Consider the following 26,006-nt stretch of genomic DNA (forward strand, 5'->3'; position numbering starts at 1 on the left):
TGTGTGTGTGTGTGTGTGTGTGTGTGTGTGTGTGTGTGTGTGTGTGTTATGGTCACGCTGTCACATTTAAATGCACCTTGCCGATCGCCACCGCGGTGCTGAAACCACAGGAGATGTTCTTCACCTTTTGGTCTCAGTGGTAACGGGGGACGTGGTCAATCAAACCGTCTCACGTGGGAGACCAAGGGAGGAAGGTGGGGCACTGAGCACAGCGAAGGGCTTACGATGACAAAGCACTGCAGTTCTGCAGAGAAAGACCCCAAGGCTTTCATTGAACGCAGACTCAGTGTGTGTCAGCTGACTGGCACATTTATGGAGAACGCTGATGAACTCGTAGGCTAATCTAAGTGAAGACGTGCAGCCTTTATTTCGTATCTCAGCTCAGCATCACATTCAAACAGAAACCAACTCCGACATCCAGAGAAGTCTGAGAAATAATTTAATACTTTTTTTCTCCAGGTGCATCAAAAAGGCCAATATTATCGTCTTTTCTAGCTGCAGGTGGTATTCTGCTCAAATAAGCATCCTTCTGTTATAAAGGTGGTGCACTGCCTTTTATTTCAACAGCAGCTGTATGGGAATGTTAATTTTGCTATTATCGGTGTAAACTCATAAAGGAGAAAAGTTAACCCAATGGGCCACCTGGATTGGGATCTAATTCCTTAGCAACCTAGAAATAAGTAGATGGAAGGGCTTGTGCTCCAGATCAAAGACCCTCGGAGACCAAAAACAAATAGAGTCCCCACACAAATGCCTTTAAACCCCCTCTGCCTCCTTCTGTTTGATCAACTTGCCATCCCAGTTACTTAACAGGGCCAGGGAAGATGTGTTCTGCATAACCTGTCATGAACCACTGCTTAACCCTTGATGTTCAGAATGTCTAAGGTAAACAGTTTTGGGTTGCAAATTTGCTTAAAATTATACACAACCCCACAGGTATCTGTTTAATCATGTCTCCATGATTTATTACTGTGGAAAGCAAATTTTATACTCATATTGTCAAAATCACAGCTATAGATGCAGATGTGCAGATTGGCTTTGAGGGCGGAACCAGCAATGGCTGGGTATAATTTTGGAGACCTTTGCTGGAGCATCACATGCGCAAAATGCCTGTAATGCCTCGTTTTTTGCTACTTGCTGAAAACTCATAGAAGCAAGTGAAGGATGGGCTACTGCCTAATTTTCCAGACAATATAATATTGCTGATTTTATGCAAAATTAATTACAGAATTAAAGACTGAAGCATTCTTTGCAGGTGGCTTTATCATTCACCTGCAAAATCATTGTGTCTCCTGTCATTGTCAGCATCCTCAGAAGATGATGTCAGCATCCTCAGTTTATCCTCATCATTCCAAACACTTCAGCCACACAGGTAACAAACTGGACTGTAGACATCATCTCATCAACTTTAGTGCATTCTTCTCCCTTCCTTCTGCTGCGATAAAGGAGAAATCTCCCCTGTTACGTCATCCATCTGTGGTTAATCATACTTGCAAGGGCATGGTCCAAAATCTACAAATGTTTGATCCATAACTAGAGGAGTTCTGAGGGCAAAGGTGACACAGGACATGGTTGTTTCAGAGCTTTCCTTAATACTTCTGAGGAGACTGAGATGTCTGTTATTTTGGTGCTTCCTCTTCGCAATGAAGATATTCACGGTATACTATTGTATACCATGGGGATCAGACAGGAGTAATGGAAAGACTTCCACTTCTGGCCAAGAAGGAATAACAGGGACTGGATTAACTCTCCCACCTGAAAAAACCATTAAAACAAACAAAATATTGGAAATGGTGATTTTCAGGGTGAACCAGGACATCTGACAATGAAGAACCCTGAGAGACAGGAAACAAGATGAATGCTGTGACTGCCGAAGACTCTGGAGAGTTTCCAGGAGGCAGTGCAGAGATGGGGAACTGAGGCAGAGCCTCTCAGAGTGCAAGAGATCGACTGAAACTCCGGGGAGACCAATGTGACTGGAGTCAGTGGAAGAGAGTACCAAACAGGGGAAATCTGTGCAGAGAGGGAGCGTCCCAGAGACCTTCCCAGGGCCTGCCTGAGGACCAGCACGCGAGGGTGAGGAAACTCCATGAGGCCAAGGAAAGAATCACCTGAAATAATTAGAGGGATCAGTGTGCAGTGCTCACCCAGGGCTGGCAAGAGCGCCTGTTTCCACCAGCCAGACTGTGACGCGTGGGGCACTGAGTATTCAGAAAGGTCTTGCCTTAGTAATGGGGAATAATTAACCCTAGACTGAGCATTGCTCTGAACCTTCCTGTCAAATCATAAAAGTAAGACCCCAAAGTGGCGAACTGTTTCCAAGTAACCTAACGGAAAACAGTATACCTCAAGAATATTTACAGGAATGCAAAGATATCTAGTATCTAAACACATAAAAACAGAATGTCTAGCATCCGATCGAAAATTTCCTGGCATGCGAAGAAGCAAGAAAAAATAATGCATGACTGAAAAAAAAATATCAATTGAAGCTGACCCAGAACTGATGCAGAGATTAGATGTGCTTTTAAATCTCAAAGATTTAACTCTCTATTTCCTTCCCAAAGTGTTGTGGTTTTAAGTGTATATATAAGTCTCTGATCCACTTTGACTTAATATCAGCATGTATGCTTATTTGTATGTATTGTTCGTAGGCATGGATCAAAGTTCATTTTTTTAATATGAATATCCAATTGTTCCAGTATCATTGGTTGAAGAGACTACCGTTTTGTTACTGAACTGTCTTTGTATCTTTGCCAAAATCAGTTATCCACACATACGTGGGTCTATTCCAATCTATTGATTAACTGTCTTAATGCCGATATCACACTCTCTTGATTACTGCAGCTTTATAACACATCTTGAAATCAGGTAGTGTCGGTCCTCCAACTTTGTTCCTTTTTTCAAAGCAGTTTGGCTATTCTGAGTGGTTTGAATTTCACCATGAGTTCAGAATCAGCTGGATAATTTTAAAGAAGGCTTTTAGGATTCTGAATGGGATTGTGTTGAATCTATAGATCAACTCGGGGACGGCTGACATGTTAACAATATTGAGTCTTCCAACCTATGAACAATGCACAGGTCTCCATTGATTTCGTTCTTTTATTTCTCTCAAGAATGTTTTTTAGTTTGTTTGTTGTTTTTTGTGTTTTGTTTTAGTTTTTGGTTTACTGGTTTTGCACATTTTTTCTCAGATTTATCCCTGAATATGTGATATATCTTTTATTGAAGACTAGTTGATTTACAAAGTGTGCCAATCTCTGCTGCACCGCAAAGTGACTCAGTTATACACATATATACGTTCTTTTTTATATATTCTTTTCCATTATGATTTATCAGTGGATATTGAATATAGTTCCCTGTGCTATACATTAGGATCTTGTCTTTTATCCATTCTAAATGTAATAGTTTGCATCTACCAACCCCAAACTCCCACTCCATCCCTCTCCCTCCCAAGGGCAGGGCCCTTGGCAACCACAAGTTTGTTCTCTATGTCTCTGTTTCTGTTTTGTAGATAGGTTCATTTGTGCCATAATTTAGATTCTACATATAAGTAATATCATGGTGTTTGTCTTTCCCTTTCTGACTTACTTCACTTAGTATGATCTTCTCAAGTTGCATCCATGTTGCTGCATATTTTGTTCTTTTTTATGGTTGAATAGTATTCCATTGTGTATATGTACCACATCTTCTTTATCCATTCCTCTGTCAGTGGACATTTAAGCTGTTTCCATGTTTTGGCTATTGTGAACAGTGCTGCTGTGAACACAGGGGTGCATGTATCTTTTCTAATTAGAGTTTTGTCTCGGTATATTCCCAGGAATGGGATTGCTGGTTCATATGGTAGCTCTATTTTTAGTTTTCTGAGGAACCTCCATACTGTTTTCCACAGTGGCTGCACCTACTTATATTCCCACCAACAGTGCAGGAGTGTTCCCTTTTCTCCACAACCTCTCCAGCATTAATTGTTTGTAGATTTTTTGATGATGGCCATTCTGACCAGTGGTACCTCATTGTAGTTTTGATTTGCATTTCTCTAATGATTAGTGATGTTGAGCATCTTTTCATGTGCCTACTGGCCATGTGTATGTCTTGTTTGGAGACATGTCTATTAAGGTCTTCTGCCCACTTTTCGAGTGGGTTCTTGTTTTTTCTTGTTGTTGTTGTTGAGTCGTATGAGCTGTTTGTGTATTTTGGAGATTAAGCCCTTGTCTGCTGTATCATTTGCAAATATTTTCTCCCATTCCATAGGCTGTCTTTTCATGTTTTTTGTTTGTTTGTTTGTTTATAGTTTCCTTTGCTGTGAAAGAGCTTCTAAGTTTGATTAGGTCCCATTTGTTTATTTTGAATATGTCTTTTTTTTTTTTTTTTTTTTTTGTGGTACGTGGGCCTCTCAGTGTTGTGGCCTCTCCGGTTGCGGAGCACAGGCTCCGGACGTGCAGGCTCAGCGGCCATGGCTCACGGGCCTAGCCGCTCCGCGGCATGTGGGATATTCCCAGACCGGGGCATGAACCCGTGTCCCCTACATCGGCAGGTGGACTCAACCACTGTGCCACCAGGGAAGCCCCGAATATGTCATATTTTTGATGCTACTGTAAATGGTATTGATTTTTATACACATTTTTGATTGTTCATTGCTAATACATAGAGATAGCAGTTAACTTTTTTGGATAATGAACTCTGCTAAACTCAACAAATAGTTCTAGTAGCTATTCTGTATATTGCCCTGGAGTTTTGATCATGTGTCTATGCTTAAAGATGGTTTCACTTCTTCCTAATCTGGGTGCCTTTTGTCTTCTTTTCTTATGGCACTGGTTCAAATCTTTAGTACAATGTTGAACGGAAGTGGTGAGAGTAGACATATTCATTTTGTTCCTGAACTTGTTCAGTTTCACCATTAACAATGATGTCAGCTTTAGGTTTTCAGTGCACATCCTTTATTAGATTGAGGTAGTTCCTTTCTACTCCTAGTCAGCTGCAGGGTTTTCATCCACACTGGACGTTGGATTTTTTTTAAAATCACTTTCCACATTTATTGAGATGGTCATTGTGTGTGTATGTAGTCTGACAATATTGTAAATTATGTTGATTGGTTTTCAACTGTTTCTAAACAATCTTACATTGTGGCTTAGTACTGTGACGTAACCTAGCCTGCTCTGGCTGCGTGTGTGTTGTTACACAATGACAATATTCTGTTCTACTGTGACTCACGTGACTGCATGATAGTTCTTTACTACCAGGGTCACACCTGCGTCTGAGCACTGCCTTCAGAGGTGACTGAATGGAACAGGAGTAAATCTGCTCAGTTATGGAGGGCTCCCTTTCATGGCTGTGTGATTCTGGTTTGTATCCTAGGGTGGTAACCACTGGCATGATTTCTTCATTGCCTCCTTGGGGGAGGAGGGCAATCTTCCCCAGTACCCAGCTGACTGTTATGGTTGTTTTTCTTTCTGTGTTTTTGTCTTGGCAGCCATGGTCAGCCCGCGAGAGCTCCTCCTCTTCTCTGGGGTGTATTCAGGGCTCACTTGCTCTCTGGTGTGTGCACCCTGCTAGGTGCTAGCCTTCTCTCAGTCTGCTCTATAAATTTATGCCACTCACTGGAACTTTCATTTTCCAAAATTCCACTTCTACATGAAGTCGTCTCTAAGCAAGGCTTCTCTCTACATTTTTCACGCAATCTTCCGTGACTGTAAAGATACTCCAAAATGCTGAGCGTGACGTCATAAAATTCAGATGCACAAAAAGCAACCGTGGAAGGTGGCAAAGGGTTACCATCGTGCGGACGTTAATGAAAACTCCCCGCTGGGAAGCCTTGGACACTTCACTTCATCCGTCTGGTCCTGACTTTTCTGATCCTTAACTGCTTGGCAAATGGGGTATCTTGCAGTCGGGATGAACCTTGAGCTTTCAGAGGTCTCCCAAGTTTCAAATGCCCTATTTCAAGAGAAACCTGCATCTTTGAACCCCAGGAGAGACAAGCTTGTCATTTCAGCCTTCCCTTTATTTAAAAAGGTAATCTAATCTGTGCTAATGCTCCAGTGCACAGCACTTAAGTCAATGCATCACAGGAAGACCATCAGGTGTAAAGTGATAAATACACTATGTCAACTTTGAAAACTGATTTAGCACTTTTCGCTATAAAAACTTCAGATTTCTCAGGTAAGCAAACAGATGCTTTCACTTAATTGTTTTACATCATCAGGTGTCAGTCCTCATGATGGGGGCCATGCCATCTACTTAAATGTGAAAGGGAAGGGAGATCAGAAACCCCTCTCTGAATGGTGATTTCTGTTGAGGTTCTAAATTAGTGTGTCAGCCTCCCACATAAATCCTCAGGGTCGTAGACAACAGAGACAGTCTATTCTTATATTGGATTGGGAGGTCTGTATTATGTAAGCTCTCAGAACTATAAATGTGTATTTGTTTTGTCCACCTAGACCTTCCAACAGCACCACCAGCCTGCCCAGGCCGTCGAAGTCCCTATATCCATCACGGCAGCATATAAAGGGGGAAAAACCCAGCAGGTATAGTGTCCCCTGTTTACAGAAAACGTGGTAAGTCCTGTTGGAAAACAGACTCATCATCTGAGGCCCACAGACTCACAACAACCTTGCTTACTCTCCTGAGGTCCTGATCATTCATTTCTTCCCCCGAATCTTGGTTCCAAACCCTTCTTACACAATGTGTCAGATATCCAGCCCCATAATTACATTTTGGAAATTGGGCACAGCACAAACTCAGTTCACCTTCCTTGGACTTGTCCACTGTACTAAGATTCTGCATGGCACCCACTCCTTCAGTCTCCGCCAGTGTTTTTCTAACACAAGTGATGTGCACCCCACCTCCCAGCCCAGGGGACATTTGGCAATGTCTAGAGACATCTTTGGTCGCCACAATTAGGGGTGGGTGCACCTGGCATCTAGTGGGTGGAGGCCAGGGAGGCTGCTCAGTGCCCTACAGTGCACAGATGGTCTCCCACAACAAAGGATAATCTGGTCCAGATATCAGTCATGCCGAGCTTGGGAAACTCTAATCTATCTGACTTGGAGAGATTCTCCTCCAGGATTGAGCTCTGACCCGTAACTCTATCTACACAACTGGGATGCAGATACCTAAATCTTTCCAGCCTTTCTGCAAGAAACCTGATTACCCTGCCAATGCTCACCAGCTGGAGATTGATTTCATGTTTCTCCTGGTTTTCTGGAAACCCCTAGTGCCTTCCCTCAGATATCCACATTGCCCAACTATGCGTGAGTGTGACATGCTGTGTTAGGATGCCCAGCTTCTCATGCCAGAACCATTCCCAGCAGACTGGCTTCAGCTCATCCTCCCACGCCAGCGCTGCTGCCCTCTCCCCAGTTCCCAGCAGGTCCCCCACCTGAGCTTGCTTCCCTGGGATGCAGCAGTGGCCAGGGGCCAATATCTTACAAAGCCCGTTTCAGACGTCCTTTCAAAGGCTGCCTGCCATCAAGTGAATAAGTAAACCTTTGCTGAAGAACCCATGCATGTAGGTGTCATCTAATATTTTCACTGATTTCTTTGAACCTATGCTAAGAGAACTTTTTCACACTTCATTTGCAAAGTGAGAGAATGAGTATCTTCCGAAGGAGGAAAATATATAGCTCCCTTTTTATCCAAGGTGAAATCCATAAACATGAATTACTGAGCAAAGACACCTCAACAGAGACAAGAAGATTCAAATGACTGGCAAGGTACCCCACGTAACTGTAACAGAAAGATCTGGCTTTCTTGCCCTTTCGTCAAATTATTCTGACTAATCACAAGATCCTACAGACATGTGAGTCCTACAGGCTGGAATGAGGTCTCAACTTTTCTAAGGGGTAAGACAGCCACATCAGGACAGAGGAGGCTGGAGCAGCTGATCTTTGCAAAGAAGGAAGGGGAGAGAGCTGGGTCAGGCCAGGCGGACAGGGAGAGTGGAACTAGAGAAATAAGCTTCACCAGAGGAAGACAGCAACAGGGTGGTTACTGGTCTTAGCTCTACAGTCATAGTCATGCAGCTGCTGTCGGCCACAAAAGGAAATGAGAAAGAAGGGACACTTGAAATTCGCACACCTGCCAGGCTGGGAAGACCCACAAGCATTGTATTAGTTTGCTCTGGCTGCTGTAACAAAGCAGCACAGACTTGGGGGGTTAAATAATAGATATTTACTGTCTCCAGTCCCGGAGGCTGGAAGTCTGAGACCAAGGTATCAGCAGGGCTGGTTTCTCCTGAGGCTTCTAACCTTGGCGTGTAGACGGCTGTCTTCTCCCTGTGTCTCCTCACAGGGTCGTCCCTCTGTGTGTGTCTGTGCCCTAATCTCCTCTTCTTATAAGGACACCAGACCTCATTTTAGTTTCATCCCTTCTTTAAAGACCCCATCTCCAAACACAGTCATATTCTGAGGTTCTGGGGGTTAAGCCTTCAATGTACAGACTGTGCAGGGAGAGTACAAAGTTCAGTCTGTATCAACATACTTCTAGTGGTGGTTCCATAGTTTGTTTTGAGGCAAGGAGACACCTGAACAATGATGAATAGAAAAGACACGATATAAGTAGTGGGATCCTCCCAGGCTAGAGGGTGCCCCCCAGGTACACCCTACGAGGGTGGGGAGCTGAATCTGTCAATGCCTCTCACTGAGCACAGGGTGATGCGGGTGGTGGACACTCACTTACTAGTGCGGTCGGTGTCAACGTCCCATTCATTTTCTGCACAAAAAATTCAAAGTTCTATTTGGAGGTTTTTTCTCCATGGTAACCCAAAGAGGTCAGAGTCATGCAACTGTTTAGAGGAGAGGTATCCAAAAGAGAAGAGAATGTCATTTCTACCTTTGCTACCTTCTGTACAAACTTCTAGCTTTAAAATAAGTAAGTCATAGGCACGTAATGCACAGGAAAAAGAGAGAGACAGAGAACGTCATCGCCACCTTTGGTACCTTTTGTACTAACTCTTAGTTATACAATAAATAAGTCATGGGGATGTAATGTACAGAAAAGAGAGAGAGAGTCACTTCTAGCCCATAATGTGAAGACATACATCTCTTAGAGATTTGGGGTCTAATTACTGTTGTAGGGTCATGGGGGTACTTCTCATAGATAGTTTCAATTTATGCAAATATACACAGACATACATACATGCGGAATTGTAAAAATTACAGCACTGGCCATGTCCTCACCCCCTTTTTTTAATCTTCAAAAGCACATTTCTGGACCCAGGCTGTGAAACACAAAATGAAACAGCTCCTGTCCGATGGGTTGGCACTCTGCTGCTCATGAAAACATGTAATGTCCAGCTGGGATGTTCATTTTTTACATCAGCAGGGCTAATTCTCTATTACCAGAGACAGGGTTTTACTTTTGTTAGGGAGTAAATTTATCCTTTCTCTGATTAGGAAGCTACTAGATGTCAAAATATGGTGCTCTCTTGATGGATTCAAGTAGGTTATGGTTATGGGGGCAAGTATGTCCAACTGAGAGACAACAGCAATTTCGTGCTTGGCATGTTACTTTGAAAGTCTGAAATAAGGGAGGTGAACTTCCTTAGGACAAGGTGAACTCACAGTTGAAAAACCACTCTGAGAAATGTTATGATTAAATATACTGAGAACAAAAAACTCTTTAAACACGAACGCCCATAAAACGCACAAAGGCTCCCAAGACATCCTAGTTTTTGGATTCTGTTCAGAGTTCACCGGCGTGCAAATTTCTTCACTTCTTTCGATAAAAACTTACACGTATATGAGCAACTGTTTGTAATGACATTTGTAATAAAAACAGTTGTAAGCTCCTGTTTGTAATGACATTTGTAATAAAAATAATTGTAAGCTCCTTTCAAGCAAGGGCTTTATGAATACGTTAAGTGTGGAATGAATGCATAAAATGCAAATAATGCATGTGTGAAACGAGGCTGGCATGAAATGTCAAGTATAACCACAGTCGTGCATACCGGTTAAAGAACTAGTGCTTTAATGTTAAATGTTAGAAGAATCAAGTGAGTCCATTTTAAAGTTAGGGAAGACATAGGATTCCTGAATTGTTCTCGGTTTAAACCTAATATTTATTTTGTTTTAAAAATCCTTAGAACCTTAAAATGCATATGGCTGAGTGAAAGAAGCCGGTGTGGAAAGGCACCACACAGTATGATTCAACTAGATGACCTTCTAGAAAAGCCAAAACTATGGAAAGAGTAAAACAAAAATCAGTGATTGCCAGGGGTTAAATGGGGAGGAGGAGTGAGTAGGCAGAGCACAGAGGACTTTTATGGCAGTGAAGCTATTCTGTCGATACTGTAATGATGGACACATGCCACTGTACGTTTGCCCAAACCCACAGAACATACCACACCAAGAGTGAGCCCTGATGTAAACTGGGGGCTTTAGTGAATTATAAGGTAATGATATTGGCTCACCAATTGTAACAAACACACCACACTAAAGCCAGATGTTAATGACAGGGAAAACTGGGAGGGGGACATCTATGGGAACTTTCTGGACTTTCACTCAAGTCTTCTATAAACCTAAAACTCTCCAAAAAAGTCTATTAATTTTTAAAAAATCCTCTCCCATTTTTGGCTTTCGTGCTCAGCAGCCTGTGCCCCTGCATCCTCAGCGGGCTGCACTGAGCTAATGCTTGGAAGTGCCCTATTCCCACTCTCACAAATGACACTGGGCATCCTGCCCCAGACACCCCCGGGTCTGTCCAAGGGCAATTATGTCACTTGACCAGAACTTTAAAATGAGGTTCAAGTGGTCAGATGGAGAATGGTGCCAAAATTATTGGGTGACCAGAATCCTACAAGCAGGTCAATCTTCCTAATAACTGGAACTTATCCACCAGCCGCTGAAAACACATTCCCAGGTTCTTCCTCACCTGCCACGTAAGAGTTGAGCTCTGTGCCATGACGACTGGCCGCAGCCAGCTCGTCCATTCTCACGCTTCCTCAGTGCCCTGTTCTCACAGACGACCGCCCTTACGGGCTCTGACACGGTCCTGTCCCTTCCCACCTGCGTGTTGCCCTTCACCCCGGCTCCGGCAGCACGTGACCCGTCCTCACTGCCTCTCCATGCCCCGTGTCTCCGGAGACCCCGCTCAGATCCTGCTTCTTCAAGGAGCCTTCCACGCCCACCCAAGTTCATCCCTCTGACCCCACCCTGTTCTGCAGAAGGCCCTGCACTTCCTTTGGGGTTTGCACACACCTCGCCATCACACCCTGCCTCTTCCTTATGGGACTCTGGCTTATATCCTACGGAGCTGCTTAATGCTCCCTGTTCGTGCCTCGGACCAAGAAGAAGGTAAGTTCCTGACTCAGGGACCTTTTCTGAGCTGTTACTGAGAATTCCTGAATGTCCACCCTTCGTACAGGAGTTGCCTAAGTAACGTTGGTGATTTTTAGTGTACTGAAATACGGTCTACCGAAACGTTCTACAAGATATATATTTGGTCAAGAATGGATAAAAATTATTCTTATTTTGAAGTAATACACACAGTCTGCAAAAAATTAGGTTGACTGTTGTCATCAGCCGTTTATGCAGTTATTTTATGAGACGAACAAGCATGGAATATCAGTTTGAATTACTGGGTTTTCCTTAAAATGAAAGAATGTGAGACTACTTTTAGTTCTTCTGGTGGTTACCTGCCCCCACTTAAATGTATTTGTCGCTCTTTTACTTGTTATGAATTTAAAAACGGTGTCTATTGAACGCCTGGAATCAAACATGAGAAAAATCAGCATGCTCTTCCTCGCACTTCCACGTTCCACTGCATTTCCTCGGATGATGTTTTTATTAGTTACGTCATCATCTCTACATTGTCATGGTTGATAGCATTTATTTTCTTCTCTGTGACCCTGATTTCCACAGGTTTCACCTTAGTTTTACACTTAAACACATCTTTTAACTTTACAACGAATCTCTCAGACACGGCTTCTCTTGGTTGGTAAGAATTCAACCTCTTTCTGTTTGTTTTCTTCATGAACCTATATTCCCTGCAGTGGTGTCTGTTTGGACATATCTACTTGTATCTTTTAAAAGGTATGGACAGTTTTGGTTGCATTCTGGGACATACAGTCTTTCCTTCAGGTCTTTTTATATACTGTTCCACGTTCTTCAAGCACTTCCTGTCTGACATGGAGAAATCTTAGCTTCCCAGATTTTTTTTTTTTTTTCTGAATATCTGTAGAATTTTTTCCATAACTTAAAATCGCAGTAATTTGCTAGACTATTTCTTTGTGAATTAATCTATGTAAACAGTGCCTTCGGTTTCACTGGGCTATTTCTGTCTCCAGGTTCAAATTTCCCTGTATTTCAGAACGTCCACCGTGAATGCACCTTTGACTATTTTGCTCCTGTTCGCTCATTGTTAATGTTGGCCGGGCACCGGTTTAAAGGTGGTCCATCTCTTCTCTCTGCCTCTCCTACTCACTTTCCATTCTCGTTTCTTTCCGAGGCTGCCCGCCTACTTCTCACTCCCATCTAATGTATTATCAGCTCCTCCTTCAACCCTTGTGTCTCTTCTTTAAATTCTCATTTCAGAGGAACACTATTTGCCTTAATTGCTTTGACTTCTCGGACATCTCTCTGTTCATGGGCTTTGTTGGCTGTGGTACGTGCCTTTATCCATCATGTCCTGTTCTTTGTTTTTTCCTTGCAGCATCTCTTCAAAGGCCTCTGGCCAGCTACCAGCTTTTAAAATCGTATTATTTCTCATGTTTGAAGGAGACATCTATGAGGACCAGGAACTAGATTGAGCAAAATCTGAGGGAATGGCAGAAGGGTGAGCTACGTAGGGTGATGGGCCGCTTGAGTTTCCGGCTGTGGCTCCAGGGGTTTTCCTAACTGCACCGGGCCAGTGGGTGAGTGCTGACAGCAAGCTGTCTGGGCTCAGCCTGAGGCTGTGCATTGCGCAGAACGTGTCACAGTGCTTATCTCACCTTGACCTTACTATCTTCACCAGGTAAGGGTGAGTAGTTGCTCGGCTAGGTGACCTCGTGACTTCTCCACTTTGCCAAACCCGTGGTCTGCTTCGAGCAAAGGTGGCCTGTTGGCTTTTTTCTTACTAATTCTTTCTCCACCCCCATCCTACGCCAGGATGGAAGCATGACGTAGGGAGGCTTCCAAAACAAGCCCGCACACCTTGACCCTACTCTTCTAAGCAAGGGGTCATTGCTTTTCCTTTTAATGTGCGTTGCCCACTTTGGGTAACTCTTGAGTTCTGCCGTTTCTGCCCGAGTCACGCAGAAAAAGACGGCTTGTCTTGGTGTCCCCATCACCTTCATCCAATTCTCATGCATTTGGTCATCTTTCTGCATGTACTATGATCCAGAAGATGCTAGTTTCATCAAAGATAACATTTTTTTTTTTGTTTCTTATCTCTTGGTTGTGTTGGGTTGGTTCCATAGAAGAAATGGGATGGAAATATGTTTCTGCAACCATTTGAAATTGAAAGAGTAATTCCTTCCTTTAGAGCCACCTCTTATTTTTCTCCCCAGTGAATCTGATACCATAAGGGAGGGGGGGACTTGAATGTCTAACATACTTATATTCAAACTGTCACATCTCTTCTGCACAGGTCTGCCTGTCTCTGTCTCTCTCTCACACACAGAACATTCTATGAGGATACGATGGCACTTTTCAATGCTATATGTGGACAGTCTGTGTAAAAATACTACTTACTAAATGAGGATGAATGGAGAATTTAAATTCTGTCAGAGGAATGGTATGTAGCCATAGTAATTTTTTTCTTTAATTCAAAACAATTAGGTTGCATAGGTAGATACCCACATTCAATTTTCTCTAAACTATTTTGATTGAAATGTACCAAAGGAAAGATAGAAAGATAGGTAGATGATGGAAACATAGGTAGATGACAGATCGATCGATCGATCGATCTCGGTGTGTAGATGTATGTATAATAGTTATTCCTGTTCCTACGATCATTTCTATTTTCTCCTTTTCCTTCCAATTTCCTCTGCAGAAGGCATCTTCTCTGTCTGAGCTCAACATGCTCTTGCGCAAAAGTCTGTAGGCCCAGATTAGCACAGCAGGTATTTACATGAACAGCAGGGAAGGATCATCTGGGGCGTGTGACTTAAGTTGGCAACAGGAGAAGGGTTCCGATTTGTTGTATAAATCATCCTCAGAGCCCCCAAGAGTGCCACACGCAGACACTTCTTTTCATTTCCAGGGTTTAAGATCACCTTTTAAACACAGTTAAACGAGGCAAAGTGTGTAGATTTCTGAAAAGAGGTTAAAGAGAGATGGTTTTGATGCCTCTTGCTTGTAGTAGCTGTGACTTATTTCAACAAAATAAAAGGTTTAGAAGGAGAGAGGGTTACTCTCGCTCAGTGGGTAGGGAAAACATTCAACACTGAAAAATACACCAGTATAAATCTCAAAATTCATACCACTATGGTTGGGTGGACATTAATAGATATCATTTAGTAACTTTATGTTATCATGGATTTGTAGTGAACTAAAACAGGGCAACTTTAGGGGAAAAAGTCATACACTTAAGGGAGAAATAAACCCTATGTTTAACTCTGAGCTCCATATAGCCCCTAAGGATGGATACTGTCTTCTCCCCTGACTGCCCTTTCTTTCTTAATGCAGAAAGGTTTCTTTTGAGTATTTCCCAACAGACATTTTTTTTAAGGATGGCATATTTGAGTCAGCTGTCACCACGGCTTATTTGAGAATTAATCTGATACTTCTAAGTTTATTTTGGAACTTTCTTAAAATAGTGTGTAACAATGTTAGTTTGGAAACGACTGTCCAGTGGTGAGTTCAAACAGTTTACGAGTGCTGTTGTGGGTAAGTGTATACATTGGGGGTATAATATTGGCATTCTCCTGGGAAAACTCTGAGTCTGGTAAGTGGAGAAAATGGTGCAGAATGATGTTTGTTTTCTAAAGTTTCTGCAAGCCACCATCCAATTTGGATTATGATTCGGAAGGCTAGCCATTCCAATCCTAAAAGGTATATGTCAATTTATTTCTGTGCGCGCACCCACTCCGAACCTCAAGGTGAGGAGAGCGGGTGAGACACAGCAAAGAACATCACACAGACATCTACCATTTTAATATTTTATCCAAAAAAGCCCGAGCACTCAGCACGGAGGAAATCTCAGGACACTGAACTGTCCGCCCTCTGGGTTGCATTCCCACCGAAGACATCAGCCTGGAGACAGAGTCTTTTATGAAGTAGGGCTGCAGAACCAGCCCCATCTCTACTGCCCCAGGAAAAGTGGTCCAGCATGGCGTCATCCTCATCTTCAGACCCCAGACATGAGCATCTGTGCCATCCTGGAGCTTGGAGCGTGCCCTAGGAGGTGGCTTAGGGCAGGATGCCCCAGCCCAACCTTCGCCCACCGCTGAGAAGAGCCAGCTGAATGCTTCTACTGTAGCGGTGGACAGAGAAGGACACGCTGCCATGGAGAAGGATCCCCACAAAAGGGTTAAAAAAAAAGATGAGGGTGATGTGCTTCCCTGCACTCTCCTGGAGAGCACAGGGCACCTCATTTTACAACCTGATCTTGCTGCCTTTGTGCTGCCCACGGTGGCGGCAGGCTCGCTTCCGGCACCCGATAACTAAATAAAAGGAGCTGGCACTCGGGGAGGCCATGAATGCCCACGGTCAGCCGCCAACCTCTCCAAGGTCCCACGAAGTCCCCACTCAGACCTCCTTCCTCTGCTGCCGTGCCTCCTATTCAAAAGCCTTCACTGTCATTAACCCGCCTCTTCTTTCCTTGCATCGACATGTGATTCCCGCTGATGAGCGGTTCTCAGCTAAAAATGAGCAGGAAGCGCTCTGGTTAAAGAGGTTAAGAGCGGAAGTCGCGTTCCCCAGGGCATTTGCGTTTTTACAAGGGGGATTCATGGACATGTGGCAACATCACCATGGAGTTCTGTGCAGAGAGACAGGGCAGGAATGAGCCGGGTTCAGTGCAGTGAGTGAGATTTGGGGTCAGAAGTATTTGTCGGGGGCTTAAAGCATATACGCACGTGGCTGCTTCCTCGGCTGTAAAAAGACGTCTGTTTTGATGAGCACGATGTGGAGAGCTAGGGAGGACGGAGGTCTGCGAGACCTTTAGCTACTTGGCTGTGCTGGATTCGCAGGGTTAAATGCACTTTCGGGGTAAATGCCAAAACACTTCATGAATTCTTTCCTCTGTGCTTGCCCTCCACCCGGCCGGACTCTCAGCCTGTTCCGTCCTTCCCCTTCTCTCTGGGGTCTCAAGTTTTGAAAGAGAAATTTCAACTCTGTCCACCAACCAGGGTTCCTCGTTCCCTTTAGGATCAAGATAAAATTACTTCACAGAACTCTACCATCTGGAGTTCTGAAGCATGTCCTTCTCTTTCTAACCACTTTGAATTGTTCAGTCCACAGAAAACTCCAACAAAGACGAGAGACTCCCTCCTGGATCCTTTTTGCCCTGGAGAGACCACCCTGTCTTTGCTCTCCTGATCAGTAAAACTTCTCGGGAATCTTCTCCACTCATGGTGCCAAGCCCTTCACCTTCACCTTCTCCAGTCTGTCCTTGGTCCCCAGAACTGATCCTGTCCAACCTCAGGTAACTAGACCTTATGTCCACTTCTCTGCCCCGATCGTCCTTGGTCTCTTGGCAGCGTGTGAAGGTGGACTTTCAACTTTTATGACGTTCCAATCACTTCCCTTTGACCTGTTTTCATTGGACACCTTCTTGTGTTAGGACCCAGATTCTCCTAAAGCTATACATTTTCCTCAAAGCCAAGCTTTGGCTTATCTTGACAAACTATCACCAGAAATAGACTATAAACCATGAAGTGATTTGAACTCCTTCTCTTTTACTTTGTCTCTTCTGTTGGTCCTTCTCACCAACATCACTTACTGCTATGCAGGCGAATGCTATCAATATTTTATTTTTAAAGATTTTTTTGATGTGTAACATTGTTAAAGTCTTTATTGAAATTGTTACACTATTGCTTCTGTTTTGTGATTTGGTTTTTTGGTCCCAAGGCATGTGGGATCTTAGCTTAGGATCGAACCCACACCTCCTGCGTTAGAAGGCGAAGTCTTAACCGCTGGACCGCCAGGGAAGTCCCTATCAATATTTTAAAATGCACATATTTTACACTAGAAAATGGACTGAGTGCATCGATTCATTTGGCATACTCTAAATCCCCAGTTGAGATCTTTATCCATCTCTTGTCCAAATTACCTAACTTGCTACAAATACAGGAAGCTCCTTTTATGCGAGCTAATCAGAGGAACGCGTTTGGGTGTTGGTAAAAGGTACGGATAACACTGGAATCTGGGATTTTATCGTAGAGCCAACTTCCACAAAGCCCTTCCCTTTTGATGCCTTTTGTAGTTTCCTCCTTTTGACTATTATGACTAGTGCTACAATGAACATCTGTGTACAAGTTTCTGGGTGGGCATACTTTTTCATTTCTCTTGAATACTCACCTAAGAGTGGAAATACTGGGTACTGTATGGTCAACCTGTATTTTGCTTTTTAAGAAACTGGCCAAGCTAACTTTCACTGCCTCCTGACTCAAGCGTAAATGCCGCTTCTGTCGCAAGTCCCCCTCCCTTGACCCTACGAGACCCAACTTAAATGCCCACTGCTGTTCTCCCTCAGACACTGTTCTTCTACCTCACAGCCGTTGATAGCAATTTGCAATTGAATCTTCCTGTGTGTGGTTCCTTACCATGTCTCCCACACTAAATTACACATTGCCTGGGGGTCAGAGCATGCCCATCTGGTTACCATCACTAGGAAACAAAAGAGTCACTGTTTTGTTTTGGGTGCCCCTAGTTATCCACCCCCACTAGAGGCATTGGGTACCACTAGTTATCTGCTCCCCCTACCCCCCAGAACTCTTGGGATAGGCTTTGAGCTACTCCTTCCAAAGAGCTCTGGCCAGAGAAAGGCAGGTGAGTGTTCACAGCTAACAGGAGGGAGTGGACAGCACATGGATCTGCAGGGACTGTCACAAGACCAGAGCTGCCTATCTGAGACCTTCATCAGGACTCGGGGGACAATGCTGCCAACAGGCTCAAGGCTGACTTCCACCATCCTGGAACTCAGGAGGCAAGTTCTCACTGGATGCTGTCAGGGTGGCGGACGTGGGAATGGGGTGTATGGACAATTACACAGTCAATTACAGTTTGGAGGGAAATAATCAAGGTCCAGAAATGAAAGAAGTAGTCTCAGGGAAAGGAATGATAGATGCAAAGCCTCAGATCCTAATCCTTGAGAGGACTTTAAAAACCTGCCCTAATAATAACCAGATGCTCTTCTGAAGGGACCGTGAGCCTCGGGATAGGATGACTATCCTTGAAAACACATGCAGATGATCGCCGCCTTAGATCCGGCCTTGAACCGGCTAATGACTTGTCTCATCGACATGACTGTGCATTAGTAAGGAAATGAGCAGAGAATAAACAGCTCATCACTGGGCCTGATGAGTGTTTGCCAAGAGAGAGCACTCAAGAATGACATTTCAGTGTTTTCTTTTCCGAAGGTAGCTTGAGAATACTGGCAACCCCAGTAATGAGGGAGCTGTCTCAGGCACAGGTAAGAGGTAGCATTCAAAGGGCTTCATATTTTCCCACTTAGTGGGCATCTCAAACTTGCTTAAGGAAAATATTCCTCTTGATAAAAATGGATGGTGCGGCTAAGGCTGGAGGGTGTTCTGTGGGCTGCCTTAAACAGCGTGGGTCCATGTTCAAACGCAGGGCTGCCTGGGCCCAGGCGGGACCCGTACGAGGCAGGTCTGCACCTGGAGAGTGGTGATGGGACACCAAACATCCCTGACACTTTAATTACTAAAAGCCTTCTTTCTTCCCCTGTGGTTAAAGGCAGCAGTGCTGGGAATGATGAAGTCTCCCGGAGTGTGCCGTGAGGATAAATTGTACCTTTAACCCTCAGCTCCACCCCTGGCCTCACAAGTTATGCGATGTAATCGTGCCTCAGGTTCCCCAGAGGTAAGACTTAGAGGGGATGCAGAAAGGACTCTCAGCCACTACAAGGAGTGGATTCAGACACAAAAGAGCAAAAGCAAAGGCGCAGAGATGTGCGTTCATAAATATAAAGTGCCTAGCAGCTCACGATCAGCACCTGACACGTTACATGACCTACTTATGCAGAAATATGGAGTCTTGCAATTTTCAAGTGATCAGCATATGTGAATACTCTGTACTAACTGAAAGTGTTTTCCACGAGCTTTTCATGTTTCGGCAACTGTGTGTCTGTCTGCCTTCCTTCTGTAGGTACGCACTTTCCCACAGGCAGGCAAGCTGAGCTGGGTGCTTCTTGGTTCTGCCTGCACAGAAGGCACAGAGCATGCGCCCTGGGCAGAGGTAGAGGAGGGCGTTCCCTCCAGGGACCTGGTTCTGCTGGTGTTCCATCCGGGCCCTCTGCTGATCCCCTGCTTCATAGGTCCCGTGGTTCTGGGGATTTGTGACTTCTAGTGTACTTGATTCCAGGGGGTCGATCTCCCTGTGGATGATATCAGTGTGCCTAGCTTCCAGTCTAACGGAGAAATCTTAATCCTTAGGTGCATGTACCCTGCCTCCAAGTCATTCCTGTGGCCCAGCCAGCACTGGCTTCTCGCCTGTCCTGACGACCACGCAAGCTCCCCAGGTCCTGAGCCCTCGCTTCTGGTGGTGCAGCTCCCGCCTGGGTATGACTCACTGATTACAGGGACTGCTAAGCCTTCTCCTTTTTGCTGGATTAGATGGAGAGGACCCAAAGAGGTGAGCCTGGGAATATGGGAAGAGATAATGGCCGAGGAGTTCAGGGAAACATAAAGCACAGACTCAGGGAGAGGTACAAAGTCCAAACAAGATCAAAACAAAGGAAGCCATTCCTCAGAAGACCAAAGACCAAGGACAAACCCTTAACAGCAGCTAGAGAAAAGAGACAGATCACCTTCAAGAGGAGGAACAATAGCTGGTTGTTTAGTCAAAGCTATGAAACTCAGGTAACAAGGAAATCATATCTTTAAAGGGTGAAACAAAAGTAATCTCAAACCAGAATTCAGTATCCAGTGAAGACATCCTTAAAAAGAGTGGTGAAATAGACATGTTCTGAGAAACAGTTGAGAGAGTTTGACATCATGAGACTCATATGTAAACATTAAATGGCATTATTCATTGACTAGTATTTCTAGGATGATATGAAAGCTTATTGATAGTAGGAATCCTTTTGGTTCCTGACTTTTAAACGGAATGCCGATTTTACCACCAATTAGAGCACTGACTTGGCTTACAGAGAAATAGGTATTCTTTATAATAAATATCTATCCTCATCTGATTAACACCTTGAATATGGAATGTATGCCAATTCTTTCCTAAAGTGGATTTTGAAAACATAGCATTTTATGTGACTCTGCACAATATATGAATACCCATCCCTCTGACGAGGTTTTCAATAAGCAAATGTATACTACGGCATGTTTCCCAAGGTCTCATGTTTATTAAAAGAGATGTAAAATGACGTCATTTGCAGCAACACGGATGAACCTAGAGATTATCATACAAAGTAAAGTAAGTCAGACAGAGAAAGACAAATACAGTATGATATCACTTATGTGTGGAATCTAAGAAAATTATATTGTACAAATGAACTTATTTACAAAACAAATATACTCACAGACACAGAAAACAAACTTATGGTTACCAAAGGGGAAAGGCAGTGGGAGGGATAAAATTAGGAGTCTGAAATTAACAGGTACACACTACCATATATAAAATAGATAACCAACAAGGACCTACTGTCTACCACAGGGAGCTATACTCAATATTTTGTAACAATCTATAAGGGAAAAGAATCTGCAAAAAGTACATATATACATATAACTGAATCACTTTGCTGTACACCTGAAACTAACACAACACTGTAAATCAACTATACTTCAATTTAAAAAAAGAGAGATGAAAAACTATTACGATTCTTAAATACTTCTTTATACAGTAATTTTCATCCCCTAGAGAAACACATGGTTAACATATTGGTAAAACTTGAAAACATTTTAATGTAAAAATACTCATTTTCATATACAGTGTTGTAGAAAGCCATGTGGAACTTGGGAAGCGTTGGCATTTGCAGTCAACAAAAGCAACACTGTAATACCATGCTTTAACACCAAGCCGGCGGCTTCAGAGTCTCTAAACAGCTCTGTGACAGGCACCCACCACGGTGCAGGGGCCTGTCCTGCCCCTTGTCAAACAGGCTTGATGCTAACCTGGTACTGAAAAAAGATCTGGAAGCAACTCAAATATTTTTATGACTGAAGTGCAACAAGATAAACACCCTGAGATGTGTTCCTATTCAGTTTTCTATGACTATGGAGCCTGGCATATAGTAAGGAAATAACAATCCTGAATTAGTTCAATCCGGATGACAGTTTTTCTGATGAAGCTAGTTACAAGCAAGAGAAATATCCAATGACTAACGAAGGTGACAGAAAGCAAGTACTCCACTGTACAAGATACGATCTGTTAAAGAGAATCACGAGAAACCAGAACATTTTGAGGCATCCTGAAAATCTGCTTTCAGTGTGAGCTGCTCAGACAACAAATACCCTTGGTAAACCAAATATCTCCAACCAACAAAAACTAGTGGAGAATGCCACGTGGACTCTGACATAGGAGTAACTGTAGCTGCCGTTTTATAAATGTTTCATGATGTGCTAAGGATTCTCATCCCATGTGTGACCTCAATCGACTCTTTCCACCAACACTGCAAAGTATTCAGTAACCCCATTTCACAGCTAAGGCATCTGAGGTGGAAAGGGGCAGAATAAAGTGACACCACTAGTCAGTAGCAGAGCTTCGATCTGAACTGAAGTTGGCCTAATTTGAAACCCCTTGCTCTTTAATTCTCATTTTCCCTTTACAGAAGATGATGATGGTGATGATAATAATAATAATAACAGAAATAATTTTAAAGACTGTTGGTGCTAGACTTAGGTCAGAAAGCCTTTCTATAAGCCAGGGAGGTTTGAGCTTTATCCTGTGGAATAGTAGAGCATAGGCAGTACACGATGTTAAGCAGAGGAATTAACACCAATAGGCAAAAACTCATTATTCTTTGTTATAGAACTTGTTATCGTGTGCAAATTTGTTTTTAAAATGTGGAAACAGCATTCAAAGCATGCCGAATTCAGCATCAAACCGTCGATGATATTCAAAGGTATGTGCACTGAGGTTTCTAAACACTGACTACCGTGGCAGAGCAGAAGTAATTCCTATTTCTTAGTAAGTCGATTGTCTTAAGCGTTATGTGGGTGTCTTCCAGACCTTTTCTCTTTTCTATAAATCACTGAGCTCTAACTGAAGACTTATTAGGTGGAAAAACTCTAATAAGTAGTAATTAGTACATTCTTAAAAGTGTTCACATGTTTCATTTAAGTGGGATGAAGAAGAGAATGACCGTGTCATCTCTCGGTGGCTGTCATCAGTACCGAAAATCCTTCTGAAGGACAGGTAACATATGAGCAAACAGGTGCAACTTAGGGCACAAAACGGCGTAACTTCTGTTAATCCCTGAAGGTCCTAATGGAACACACTTTAAATGAGCTAAGAAAGTAAGACAACTACTCTTTAAACTTTCCTGGCAGCAGTCATTCTGGTCTAACTTTTCATTATTATACCTCTATGAAACTGATGGATTATTCCGTGGAAAAACACCACTGAAATGTTGTATTGCTTCAATTGCTTCCATCAGACTCACGTAGAAAAATAAGAAAGAATATGTGGGCTTTGACCACACATCCGTATTCCTCTTTTGTACAAAAAAGTACAGTGTTTGTCTGCAGAGTTGGCTAAAACCACAAAAACACCACCACCACATTTAAGACCACATTCACCCTAGAGAAAAACTGACCCTGATCTACATCATTAAGAGGCATTAAACCTGTTTGTCTTATTCATGCAAAATGGCTTAATGATTAGAAAACAGCAACACAAATATTTTGGAAGAATGAGATACCAAATCACGTACGTGACCATTTCACTGAGAGCCTTTCTTTGCTGTACGCAAAGACAGCATGGTTCACCTAAAATATGTAAATGCCTACTATATATAAAATAGATAACCAACAAGGACCTACTGTACAGCACAGGGAACTATACCCAATAATCTGTAATGACCTAAAATGGAAAAGAATCTGAAAAGGAATATATATATATAATCAAATCACTTTGCTGTACATCTGAAACCAATGCAACATTGTAAATCAACTACATTTCAATAAAAATTTTTTTAAATATGTAAATGCCACTTTACCATGTGAGCACTGTTTGGGTTAAGAGAAAAGAAAGTCAATCATGTATGTTTTGCATTTATGTTTTACATTTGTTAGACGATAATTTTTTTAAAAAAAAAGGTAAAATCATACTCCCATACAAATAAAACATGAACAAGTAAGTGTCAAAACTTTTATTCAATTAAACACACTGGTGAGGGAACAGTAAGATGTTACAACTGATTCCAAGGAGAATTCAAAGAACAGGCACGTATACAGCACTCAAGAATGTTGAAATGAATTTGCTGAAATGATGTAAAATTGGTCAACAGCCAGAGACAACCATGCACAGATAATCATTCCCCCTGACAATCACATACATCACTATCACCTTTCTAAGACCCACAGAATTGAAAATTGGCTCAAGGACAATCAGTAACAGAGACCAGGGCGGGACAGAGGTGGGGTGTCCACCAGTGGAAACACCCTGTGATTGTACTGTTCCCATTTTCAATGCCTCTCACTATATTCCCATCACAAAAGGCTGAGTAAATCTACTAAAAGCAGTTAATCACCAAAGTGTAATGTCCAATAAATTGTTCCAAAAATGGGCTACGGCTCTCGGTGGTAGCAAGGATGCACTCTGAAATCCAATTCTATCTGCATCAAAGAATGTATTAAAAAAATAAATGTTCTTAAAGGAAATGATTTCTCTGAGGCAGAAAACATTCTGAAACGTGGATATGCACCTCGATATAAGATGTAGGCTACCATTATATTCACACTGAAAGGAAACAACGGAAGATACGGTTCACAGTCAGTCTCTCAGTAGAGGTCCACAGAGATTTAAGGGCACATAAGGAATGTCAACATTTGCTGATAAAGAGAATGATTTATGAAAACCTCATCCTTCATGCGGATTTCCCACTCAGATTACAAACCAAACAGAATTACCATTACCACCTCACTTTTATTAGTTGCTAGCGCATGTTAAGATGAAACACTGAGGAGACTGACACAGTACACAATGTATATAACTAAAATAAATATGTACATACACATATATACATAAAAGCATATACATATATGTATATATATTTTACATTTTCCAGCCAGGGTTGAGAACAATGAAGAAGAAAAAGAAATGAACCCAAATTATTCAAATACTAAACATGACTATTCAAGCGACAATTTCCATCTGTGTTCTGGGCTGTCTCTCTTTTGCTTTCTGTCTGTCACGTTACAGTTCATTGACCCTTTAGAGAGTGTGGGCCAGACCCTCGTGGGATGAGAAGGCTTCACAGGCTGAAGGACTGTTTACGTGGAGGTCTGGGAGCTGGGCTTTCCTCTGCCCTTCTCCTGGGCAGCGTGGGCCACACGTGTGGGCGCAGGAGCCTCTCACTCATAGGGCGGCAGACCGAACAGCTCGGGCTGGAAGTCCTGCAGGGAATCCAGCACGAGGGTGGCCTTTGTGGTCAGGTCTCGGTTTAAGTTTCCGTCGGGAACCATGACCACCTGCATCCCAGCTGCGAGGGCGGCCTCCACCCCATTGGGAGCATCTTCAAAGACCAGGCACTGTGGGGTGAGGAAGAAAGAGAGGGTTGAGACGGCCTTCTCTGTAACCACACGTCTAGACTGGGCTTTCACTGCCCGCACCACCGTTAGCTGAGTCAGCTCGGTGTTCTGCGTGACACAGAAACGGAGTGGAGGCTGTCCGGTTTATGGTTTGTGGGGAGAAGAGGGCGCTGGCCCTTCTGCAGCCCGAGTGCGTCCCACCACGTCACTTTACAGGGAAGAGGTCCATCTTGGCCCCAAAGTGCTACCGAAATGTGGCACAGCTGAGTGGAAAGACTGGATTCTCGGTTTACAAATTTATTTTAATTGAATCATAAGAATCTGTTCAATTGATAATTGACCATGCTGAGCATGAGAGGAAGTTGTGAAAAGTAAGAAAAAATACGCTTTTTAGGTGTAAAGTGACTTCAGAGCTGGCAATGTTTCAAGTACTGCAGTTTGGAAATTAAACCGTTAGGATGTTTTAGTGAAAAACTTAGCCCCTGGGGGTACCCGTCACGCACCAAAAATCTCCCGAACACAAAGACTGAGTACCAGGTGCGGTACCTGTTTCAGCTTATTCAGACACCACCACTAAACGGGAGTGTCTGTGCCCCCGCTCGCGTCAGGAAGCTCCTCAACGTGCCATCCTGTGACCATCGCTACTGCGAGTTTCACGTCAGGACTCGCTCCAAATGCGAGGCAGAAGTCTACCCAGCGGTGAACGGGTGTGTCACCTTTTTATCACCTTCCTTCCAAGGAGAGCACCCACTGAGAAAGTTTCCCTTGGCTCCTGGAATCCCACACTGAATGTGAAAGCAGCTTTAGTCTTTTCCATTAAGATTCTGTAGGGGCTGGACATGTATAAAGAGGGCTCCTCCCGGCACCTCTGAGATGCTCTCCTGTGCCCCTTCTTCTCCACAAGTGCCCGAGGACGCCCGGGGGTGGCCCATGTTGGACCTGACAGTCTCCCCCTCACGTCCTCCCAGCCCCCGGCCCCCCTGCCACTGATCACAACGACTGCCCCCAACCCCACTTCATAGGTCGCTGCGGTCCCAGCCGCATGTGCTGGTGACCTGGAAACGGCTCCTGGGCACCAGCTGCCAGGTGCAGCCTGACACTAGAAGGTCTGCATCCTCTGATGTCTTTAAGTCAGTGGAAAACGCACAACACACACAAACACATACACATGCTCTCACACTCTCACTGCTGGTCTGCTCTGGAA

The 26,006-nt window shown here is 43.5% G+C and overlaps 1 protein-coding gene across 2 annotated transcripts in view; it reads right to left on the bottom strand.

The window, feature by feature from the left end:
• The window catches only part of PUDP (pseudouridine 5'-phosphatase), a 124,139-nt gene that overhangs the window by 34,996 nt on the left and 63,137 nt on the right, over positions 1 to 26,006 (bottom strand). Inside the window, exon 4 of one of the 2 annotated variants that reach the window (XM_027095479.1) lies at positions 23,407 to 24,802. The exons of the other annotated variant lie outside the window; for it this stretch is intronic. Coding sequence (XP_026951280.1) covers positions 24,626 to 24,802 — 177 coding nt within the window. The 3' untranslated portion in view covers positions 23,407 to 24,625. Of the gene's footprint in view, positions 1 to 23,406; positions 24,803 to 26,006 lie in introns of those variants that run through there. 2 annotated transcript variants of the gene reach the window in all.

The sequence above is a fragment of the Aethalodelphis obliquidens genome, unplaced genomic scaffold (assembly GCF_003676395.1).
Source record: "Aethalodelphis obliquidens isolate GAN/ISIS:26980383/991018 unplaced genomic scaffold, ASM367639v1 scaffold91, whole genome shotgun sequence".
NCBI lineage: Eukaryota > Metazoa > Chordata > Mammalia > Artiodactyla > Delphinidae > Aethalodelphis > Aethalodelphis obliquidens.